The sequence below is a fragment of the Athene cunicularia genome (assembly GCF_003259725.1).
Source record: "Athene cunicularia isolate RWA chromosome 1 unlocalized genomic scaffold, athCun1 chr1_part2, whole genome shotgun sequence".
In the NCBI taxonomy this organism is placed as follows: domain Eukaryota; kingdom Metazoa; phylum Chordata; class Aves; order Strigiformes; family Strigidae; genus Athene; species Athene cunicularia.
In genome coordinates, this window is record NW_020799092.1 from 22,096,725 (window position 1) to 22,107,260 (window position 10,536).

The following is a 10,536-nucleotide window of genomic DNA, read 5'->3' on the forward strand; positions in this document are numbered from 1 at the left end:
AAAAAGTGTACAGAAGCAAAACCCTTCACAAGCTTGTTCACCATCCTGAGAAGCAAAGCCCCTTGGCATCGTGTTTTCTGTCTTTTTTCTTTCTAATAATAGAGTTGACGCTCTAGCATCCTAAGGATATAGGAAATACAAATATGATAGGGAAAAATAATATCCGATCAACTGTTATACTCAGAAAAAAAACTGCTGCACAGTAGTTTATTCTGACTGTTAGTTAGAACTGAGAAGACAAACTATTTTTTCCAGCTGCTGGGTCAATAGTTCCAGTAAAACATGCTACCTGCCTAGGATGCCTGTATATGAGGAAGAATAATTTATCTCTAATACAAAGAATAATAATTAGTCATTTTGTGTTATGATATTCATTAGACTGTACAGAGGAACAGACAAAAACGCATTTGAATCATCTTGTGTTACATTTTAACCACTTGAATTTCTGTAAGAACTACCCAGAAAGCTCAGGAAGAAAGGCCAGAAAGACAGGAGACAGGTCAAAGCCTAAAGCCTGGACTACATGGAATGAAAGACTCTTCTCTGAAGCTTCATCAAGGCTTCCTTCACCTGCTTATTCCTCAGACTGTAAATCAGGGGGTTCAAACAGGGGCTGACAAGACTGTAGAAAAGGGAAAGAGCTTTCTCCTTCCCAGATGAGTTACTGCTCCCAGGCCCCATGTACATGAAGATAGCATTTCCATAAAACAGACCCACCACCATCAGGTGGGAGCCACAGGTGGAGAATGTTTTGTGCCACCCTGGCGCAGAGCGGATGCGCAGAATGGTGGCCAGGATGTGCAGGTAGGAAATTAGGATTAAGGCTAAAGGGAAGAGCAGGAAGCACACGCAAACAGCAAAGATCAGGACTTTATTGGCAGTAGTGTCAGTGCAGGCTAGCTTTAGGACAGCGAGGATTTCACAGAAGAAGTGGTCAACCTCACACGGGCCACAAAAAGGCAGGTGTAAAGCCAGAGAGGCTTGTAGTGTACCAAACACAAACCCAAAAGCCCACGAAACTGCAGCAAGGGTGAGGCACAGCCTCCAGTTCATGATGAGGGCGTAGCGGAGGGGGTGGCAGATTGCCACGTAGCGATCATAAGACATCACGGCCAGCAGCACGCACTCTGTAAGTGCAAAGATTAAATAAAGATGTATCTGTGTCCCACATCCAGCAAAGGAGATGGTTCTGCCATGTCCAAGGAGGTTCCTCAGCATATGGGGGACATTGTTGGAGGAGTAGCAGATGTCCACGATGGAGAGGTGGCAGAGGAAGAAGTACATGGGGCTGTGGAGGCGGTAGTCCCGGCAGATAAGCACAAAGACAAGTGCGTTTCCCATCAGAGTGGCAGAGTAGAGGACACAGAAAAGGCCAAAGAGGCAGAACTGCAGGGCTGGGTTGCTGGAGAACCCCAAGAGGATGAATTCTGTGACAGTCGTTTCATTCTGCATGCTGCACTGGAGATGAGACAGCACAAAGTGTCACCACAGGGATCTGCAAGGGAAGGAGCAAGGGAAAGGAAAGAAAACAGTTTTCCTAAGAATGCCGTGTCCTTTACTCTTTACACTGCAGCTCCCTTCTCCCTCTTTTTCCCTCTGACTCCAGTGGAAGGTGCATACTACCCTCACCATCCTGAGCGATACAGATCTGAACTGCAAGCTGTAACCTCTGTACAAACTTTGAGCAGTTTTGAGCAATCTCACACAACTTTACTGCCTAGCCTGCCTGTGATGTCTTTCTTTTTCTCCGTTTTTTGGGGGGTTTTGTTTTGGGTTTTTTTTTTGGGGGGTGGGGTGGGGAAGTATTTCTCTGTTGGAGAAAATAACAGCTATCATAATGAAGATTTCAGGTGAAGTCAGAACATCTTCAAAGTGGCTATTTTAAATTAAATCTGTATTAAAATGAACGCACAGTTCACAGAACAATTCGTTTCACTATTAAACCAACTAGCATTTCTAATCCATTGCTGTGTCTTCTCTACCTTAGTAAAATGCATTTATACTGAATCCTGTAGTTGCTTGATCCATTATTCTATATCTAACTTCAAATTGCTGAACAAATTGAGAGCTACACTGTACAGCAGATAGTTATTGCTAGAAGAACGTCACTAACATTTATGCACAAGAGTTTCCTTACCTGTAACATGTGAACAAATGCAGTTTGTTCAGCTCCGTGTTTTTGATCAGGGAAAAAAAAGTTCTGTGCACTTTCTCAGACAACAGGTGACACAAAGAGCTGTTCCGCTGTGTTCAGCTCCCTACATTCATTTGTTTTTAAAGCCAAAGTTTTCTGTGTAGTGTGTCTGAAGAGACACTGTTTTGATTACCAACAGGCAGTAAAAAAATTAATCTCAAGGATAAATCCCCAGAGCTCCATACCTGAGCTCTGGGGATCCTTCCAGAAAGTAAACACCACTTTATTCTGACATGGATGTGTCATTGGACTTAATATGGCATTGTACATACTGGTACTTCATTGATATGGATTTCTCTTCCGTTAAACACAGTCTCCTTCATCACTTTCCCCTTTATGCCTTCACTGCCTCCCAGAATTTCCCTGCCTCCAACTGCATACAGAGATTTTTGTTTCTGAGATACTAGCACAGAATAAATCCTACTGTTAGGAGTTGCCAAATCCAGTATCTCGATGCAGTACAATGTTGCTGCAGCGAGGCTGAACATGTGTTTTCCAACTGGCACGCGTGCACACATACGGGTAGGGGACTGTGTCAGCTATTTTGCCTCGACATGGCTGTAATGCCATTACCCCCCTCCCTGAGCCGCAGGGTGGTGTAAAATGGCCACTCTGTTTCTGCACCACGCCATTTCATAGGCCGGGACTTGGCATCCTATTGCCGGGAGGACAAAATTAGCCCAGAGCTAGAAAAGCTGCACGTGTGCGCAGGGCCAGGGGGCGAGGGGGACGTGTGGAAGCTGAAGGCATCGATGGCCAACTGCCCCCTCGGTACGAGCACTGTGGGCATCTGGGCATGTGCACACGGGGGGACACGGGGCAGCAGTTATGCAAGTGTGGCAACGAGCGAACTGGTGATGGGGACTGTATAAAAGGGGCTACGTGTTCCTTTCTAGCAACATTTCTAGCTTGTAGTAGTTTTCTCTTGCCTTTTTGCTCGAGCCTGCTGAAGCTCTCACCTGACAAAGCTCTCACCTCTTTGCTTTCTCTCCATCGCCTGCACAGGGACCGGACCAACGGCCACGCCACTATACTCACAGTGGCGACATTCCCCATCACCTGCAGGAACCCCCCATCACTGGAACCAAATCAACAGCACATCACTAGACTCGTGGTGGTAGTAACTAATACTGCTGCATCACTTTTGTTTGCTTGCTTAGGTTAGTGGCTGGACTGGATGATCTTCAAGATCTTTTCCAACCTAGACAGTTCTGTGATTTTGACTTTTCCTTTCTCCTTCCTTCTGTCCTATCGCTATTATCAGTTATTTTGTGAAATAAAGCTTACAAGGTTTGTGCAGCATCTGACCTCATTTGCATCTTAATCTCGCTCTTGGGATCGTTTAAGAACCCTCCCCAATATTAGATCAGGAAAATATGCCCTGTCGCATAGATCCACGCTGATTTAAAACAAAGCTCTTGCACAAATACAAAGCACAAACAGCCTTGATCCTGTTCCCTGTCAGGCTAACCAGCATGAAAGACACTCAGTGAAAAATATATACACACGTATGCACAGAAGCCACATGAGTCCCACCAGTAGCTGACCTTACACAGCCTATCCAGTACTCTGCCCCAGCATCCCATGGTCTCCCAGCTCCTCAGGTACAAAACACCAGACATGAAAACAGGCCTCCTCAGTAGCAGGGAACCTTACCAGATACCCTGGTCTCTCCCGCAGCTGGTTTAGCCCCCCAGTCCCTCCAGTAGCTGACTCTCAGACCCTCTATGTTTTCAGTATCTGGCCCAGACATATGGCTACACCAGTCCCTGGGTCCCAAGCCCCTTGTTCTACTTGTTGACTAGTCCAGCTTGGTGCTCACTAGCAGTTGTACACCCTGGCATACACACCCTCACAATACTCACACACTGCAACCTCCACAGCTGCTGATGTCTCAGGTCCAGAGTCCTTTTCCCATTGCTGGAACTTAGACATTACACACAAAGTAGGCACATCCCCACTCAGGAAAATAGAAATTATTAAGAAAACAGGACAGATTGTGGTTATATTTCAGGGAAATTAGAATAAACAATCTGTAGAATCTCTAGATTCTGGGTTTTATCCAGCAACAAACAAGATTAGCCTCTACTTGATTATTTCTTCTTTTTACATGTGCAGCACACATTGGTTATCCTCATACCAGGAAAACTCAGCTTGTGGCAGGGGAGGTTACCGAATCTTATCATCCTATTCTGTATCAAATCACATTTTTGACTGCAGTTTTGCATGTTGTGAAAGGCACACTACTAAGTCCTAAACCTGTTACTCCTGGGCACGCTATGTGGGTGGAACTTTACATCTGATCCATCCATACTTCTCATGGGAGATCTTTTAACCCCTTGCATACCTGGTGGCAGGGCTGGAGACCAAGTCCTGTTTCCACTAAGCTTATAAGAAAGATTTGTTTTCACTTCCAGCCCCTTAGAAATCCCTGGTCTACTTACTACTCTTCTTGGGGCACTATAGGAGATTTAGTTTGTCTGTTGTCTTTCGGCATTCCCCATTTGCCATATCACCCCCTCAGTTCAGAACAAACTTCTCAGTTATCCCTCATAGTAGCTTCCCACTTTGTGCTACTAAAGCCTGTGGAATACTTCCCAGTTGTAGGAGCTCTGAAGTAATGCATATTCTCATATTTCTTGCTATTGAATTATATTAATGAGAGAACAATGCTGGACGTTCTATGCTTTTTTTTTGTTTGTTTGTTTGTTTCCATTTCATTCTGTTCAAATTTGGAATATGGAAAACTAGAACATGAAAAATAAGGAAAAAATTTAATTTGCTAAATATTTAACCAAGAAGTTACTAATGGAACCAAGTCTAAGCTTACAGAGAAGGCTGAGATTATGAACTATCAAACAAATCCAAACAACAATGTCTGAGAGATGGGATTTCTTTATATTCTGAACTCTTCAGTGACAATTCTGACAAAATTGACTCATGGATTTCTGGATTATGTCATAAGGGCATATTGAGTTTGGCTGACTCATTAATTTCCTGGCCCAGAAGTTTGCCTTGTGACTCACAACTTGGGTTGCACTAACAAGAATTTACCATGTTACTGTACTTTGTTATTTACAAATAAACCCCCCAAATTGTTAATGTATTATTGAAAAATACACATTCATTTGAGTTTGTGCATTAGACTGTGTGGAAGGAAATTTACCCAGCCCTCACCTGAAAAATGGAAGAGTTATACAGTCATAATATTAAAAAAGATGCTTTTGATAATCTTGAACAAAACTTCCCCTTTTTTATGGAAAAGAGTTTTTAATTATAACTACATTGAAGCTTTCCTTCATTTGTTTGTTTTGATTTATGAATTAAAACTTTGTTTTTGATTTATGAATTAAAACTGTTCATAGTATTTTATTATGTCCCATTGATGATACTGCTACCAATTAGTGCTAGGTTTTGATTCACTACAAAGACTATGCCCCAGAGGTCTCACAGGATATATAAAGGTGTGAGTTGTTTGAACAGCAGGTATTCAGAAGACTTGTTCACCCTGCGTTTCTAGCAGCTATTTTTTCTCTTAATAGGAATGTAGCTATGATGTCCAGCCCCTTTGTTTCCCAGTCCGTGTCAGGGAGATAGGAAAGACTGTTACTGACACCTCAGGAAAGACATTAATGGCGAGACAGAGCAAAGTTTGCATCAATCCGTGATTTTGGAGTTGTCATCAAAGATCTGTTTCTTTAGGTAAGAAATTCCAGCAGCTTCTGCAAGTCAGCATTCGGTTTGTGGTATTACACACATAGGTAAGCTGAACCATAGAGTCCTGAGAACTACAGTTTCCAGTGATTTCTAGAGCAATGTGGCTAGTGTCAGTGATGAAGGATTTTGCCTTGTTTCTCTCTTTTATACCACTGTTGGTTTGAGAGAAGCAGTTCCCTGGTTTTGCCTTTCCTTATAGTTCACTCTGCATTGTGATGAATGTGTTAATTATAGCTAGGTTTTACTTAAAACATTAAAATGTATTTAAACGGGTTAACATATAGCACTAATGGCACTAATACTGAAACTGAATGAAGCAGTGGCTTGGTTTACCTGACATTACTGGCTTTTGAATAATGAACCACAGAAAGAAATGGCTCCTGTGTTGAAAGGTTGGGTTTTATTTTACAATGCTAGATGAACAGTGAAGATTTTGTCCAAGCATTAAATCATCTTTTCCTTCCTCTGTATTTGAGCTGTCTTTTTTTTTTTTTGAATACTGTTGCACTTGTATACCCTCTAGTCCCAGAATACCAAAATTCATGTAGTGAGATAAGCCATTGGGAATTCAGCCTCAAAAAAGCCCCAAGTGATTTTTACCTTGTCTGTTCAGTGCTGTTAGACTGAGCTGCTACTTTGACTTCGGAGTAAGATACTGAACTTGGTTTTCTTCCCATTTTACTTCACACTGAAGGAACAGCAAATGAATGTTTTCTAATACTACATTTAATGATATTCCTAAACTGAAAGGAGAGTTTGCAAAAAGGCAGGGAACTTAAGAGAAAGCAAAATTCTCTTGCTTACTGTTATTACTGCTTCACTGTAGAAATACTGTCCGTTTGTGTCAGAGGACTGCTCCCTGCTGTTATACCGTGCTTCGGGCATTATGAAGGGGGAATGGTTTTGCTACCTTTATCATCATTTATGTCAGATTTCTTTTTGTCAATGACTTCTTTCCAGATCAGAAACTTCATGATGAATGAAACCGAAGTGAATGAGTTCATCTTGATTGGATTTTCAGACTTTCCAGATCTGCAGATTCCATTATTTGTCTTTTTTTTCCTGACTTACCTGGCCACCCTCACTGGAAATGTCCTGCTAATGACAATTATCAAGGTTCATCATCACCTTCACATCCCCATGTATTTCTTCCTTTCCATTCTCTCTTTTTCAGAAACTTGTTATACATTTGCTATCATTCCCAAGATGCTGATAAATCTAATAACAGAAGAAAAGTCCATTTCTTTCACTGGATGTGCTGTTCAGATGTTTTTCTTCATTGGCTTTGGAGGCACTAACTGTATGCTTCTAATGGCAATGGGGTATGACCGGTGTGTGGCTATATGTAAACCTTTACATTACAGAGTCCTCATGAACGACAGAGTCTGTAGTCAGCTGGTGGCCTTTGCAACAGTGACTGGCTTTACCTTGTCCCTGATAGATACTTACTTTATCTTCACGTTGCCTTTCTGTGGAGAGAAGGAAATTAATCACTTCTTCTGTGACTTGGCTCCTGTCATTCAGGTAGCTTGCACAGAAAATAATGGAATTGAGACAGTGATTTTTATTTTCTGCATTGTGGTTGTGTTTGGCTCATTCTTGTTGATTCTTCTCTCGTACGTTGTGATCTTCAACACCATCTTCAAGATCCCCTCTACTAAGGGCAAATGTAAAGCCTTCTCCACTTGTGCCTCACATCTCACTGTGGTTATCGTGCACTTTGGGTGTGCCTCCATCATCTATTTAAGGCCCAAATCTGCCTATTCCCTAGAGAAGGACACTCTGATTTCTGTCACTTACACTGTGGTGACACCCTTGCTGAACCCTGTGGTTTATGGCCTGAGGAACAAGGATGTGCACGTGGCCCTTCGGAAAAGCCTGGGAAGAAACCTGTGTGCATGGGTGAGGTGAAGGGAGGTCCTTGAAGTGCTGGTGTGAATGGGCTCTCCCCTCAGGTAGATGGCTTTTTCAGCACTTTGGTGCTGAAAAAATGGGGTACAATTCAACTCGAAACAATGCTGGATGTCAACCTGGATGATTCTGTGATAATCCATAATAGGAGAAATGACATTAATAAAGCTGATGTGCAGCCACCACTAGCTGCCAGCTACATTGCATACTGTTTTCAGCTGGTAAGGGACCTGAAAAGAATATTATGATGTACTGAAGAATAAAGAATTACCATAATACCTACAACATTTGGATAATTGGGTCTGTAAGAGAGTTTCACTTCCTTCATTGTCATTTCTTAACCCCACATTGGCTTTCAGTTCTGAGCCAGAGATGATTTCTGCACACACAGATACACAGAAGAACTTAGACTAGAAGGGACCTCTGGGGGTCACCTGGCCCAGCACCCCGTTTCTGAAGCAGGGTACCTCCTGGCGCACAAGTGCATCATCCTTGCCAGGTCCTGAGGTCACCAGTGTGTTCCTGAAGAACATGACCCATGTACTCACTTTGTATCACCCTGCAGAGGGAAGAAGAATACTGATTGTGTCTTTATGACCCAGGTGGGTGTAGAGCCATTCAATGAAGTATGAGTCTTCTTTAGCCCAGCTGAGGATGGCCTCTTCTCTGGGAACAAACCTCCGGGAGTTTCATCAGATTTATGACACAGAATGCCCCTGGGCCCCTGAGAGGGTGGCTGTTATCTCCATGACCATTTATGCTCCAGTCAGGTTGAGACTGCTGGAGAGCACAGCTGGGCTTGTGACTCTTCTCGGCCAGTTGGTGTGAAATTGAGGAACACCTTGCTCATCTGGAGTGTACTAGTTCTCTGAATGAAGGGAAACAGACTGTCTCTCTTACACCCTTCCATTCTATGTTGGTATGTTACCGTCAATAAACCTGAAGCACGGCCAGAGTAAAGGACAACAGTGACTGTGACTTGCTCTTGCTGTGGTGATTGCACCCATCGTCTGGGTGGGAGAGACAAAGCTGTTGTTAAATCCAACCAGGGAGTTGATCTGTCTCTGGTTCTCCTCTGTCAGCATCTGCTCTAGTTACGCCCCCCAGCAAAACACCATCATACCTGAAGGTTGGTCTGGCTGCACACACCCATAGTAGAGCTTGAGCGAGCGGTAAGTATCTGCAGGATGCAGGTCCAACATCTTGCTCAAGGGCTGGGGGTTTTTCTGCTCATGACTGAGGATTACTTCCACCTCCCCCCTCAAGACCTTCTTCCCTGGTCGTATTCCACAAGATTAGAAGTCCAAGAAGACCGGGTCACTTGGTGCCCATGTAAGTACCTCTTTCCCATCTGAGAAAGCTGCTGTTTGCATCTCATGTTTCCCTCCTGCACACCTGCAATCTAAGCCCTGATAAAATCACCTTCTTTCTAACCATATCGCAAGCCATATTAGAACAATTCCAAGCATCCCTCAAGGTTTTGCCCATTTCTTTTCAAAGATTGCTGCACAACATAGCCCTGACTCATTAGCACAAGTGACTGAGGTCACTACAAGGAAGTTTATCTTTAATGACATTTTGCTTTCGAAATTATCTGTGAGTTTAAGCCCCCCTGAGATGGAGTTCTTGTCAATAGATCTCCCATTTGGCTAGAAAATGTGCTCTGCCCGCTGTTCTGTTCCCCTGGACTGACTAGGCTGACCCAAGCCCAGTGCACAAGATGTGGGTGCATTTCCTTCCAGACCTGCCTTCAGATCACAGGGCATGATTGCCATCACAGGGCATGATTGCCATCACAGGCCAGAACTGCAGGAGCTTCAGCTTCCACAGTTCAACAAAGGGCAAGACCACAAGGGCATCTAAGTATCTAAACTACAGATAACGTCTGGTATGCTACACAATCAGGTGCTTTTTATCCATCTGCACCTGCCCAGAGTTGGTTGCAATTTTCTGAGAAGCAATCTCTGCTTGATTTGGTGTTTGGGGACAACCTCTAGGGTTTGAGGTTTAGGGTTTGGGGAGGGATTTCACTGTGGGTATCTGACAGGAGTCACTTCTTCCCTCAGATGGCAAGGGAAGCACGGCTGAAGAGCACAAGAGGAAAGGGAGGAGCAGCTGTAGGTGGAGAAGTGGATGGAAGAACACAGGAGGAAATGGCTGAGCAGGGAACTGAACCTGTGCTGAGTAAAGGGTGAAATCCCAGCTTCTGTCCGACAGCGACTGGGCAACAAGTGCTACAGCAGCAGTGGTGGCTGTGCCCGAGCTCCCAGGAACGCAACACACTGCCAGAGCCCGAACGGAGCTCATGGGTCACAGCCCCACTCAGTGCTTGGGGCGAGGGAGCTGCGGGCCGAGGCTCTGCCTGCCCAAGCGGCACAGGGGGGGTCCCGTGGAGCCGGCGAGGAGCCGCCAGAGGCATCATTAAGGAGTCCACACTTCAGTGATAACGAGCCTGAGGGGGCTTCCGCAAGGGACACGAGTGACTCCCCAGCGCCGCTGTTGGGTGCGACACAGGCCACAGTGGGGCTTGTTAAAAGTTTAAAGAGTTCTTTTCCAAAGCATTTACCCATCTGCTGGTGGCAATGTTAGGGGCTGGCAGCGCAGGGCCGCCAGACAGTGCTGGGTGCAGCCCCTGGGGCTGAGCAAAGCCAGCACAACAGCAGCCAGTTCCTCCCGCAGGCCCAGGACAGGTGATGAGCTCTGCTTCCCGCCTT

The 10,536-nt window shown here is 44.5% G+C and overlaps 2 protein-coding genes across 3 annotated transcripts; one reads left to right on the forward strand and one right to left on the reverse strand.

The window, feature by feature from the left end:
* Positions 1–519: 519 nt before the first annotated feature.
* LOC113491071 (olfactory receptor 2A12-like) lies at positions 520–4,539 on the reverse strand. 2 transcript variants are annotated; one of them, XM_026867723.1, is made up of 2 exons: positions 4,531–4,539; positions 520–1,446 (listed from the first exon to the last, which is right to left on the reverse strand). In XM_026867723.1, exons 1-2 carry the CDS (start codon positions 4,537–4,539, stop codon positions 520–522), a joined length of 936 nt encoding a protein of 311 aa, XP_026723524.1. The 2 variants fall into 2 exon arrangements, with proteins under 2 accessions (XP_026723524.1, XP_026723523.1); XM_026867722.1 differs by lacking the exon at positions 4,531–4,539 and adding an exon at positions 3,242–3,250.
* A 2,344-nt stretch (positions 4,540–6,883) lies between these two features.
* Positions 6,884–7,822, forward strand: LOC113488813 (olfactory receptor 10T2-like). The gene has a single exon (XM_026864145.1). It carries the CDS (start codon positions 6,884–6,886, stop codon positions 7,820–7,822), a length of 939 nt encoding a protein of 312 aa, XP_026719946.1.
* The last annotated feature ends 2,714 nt before the right edge of the window (positions 7,823–10,536 follow it).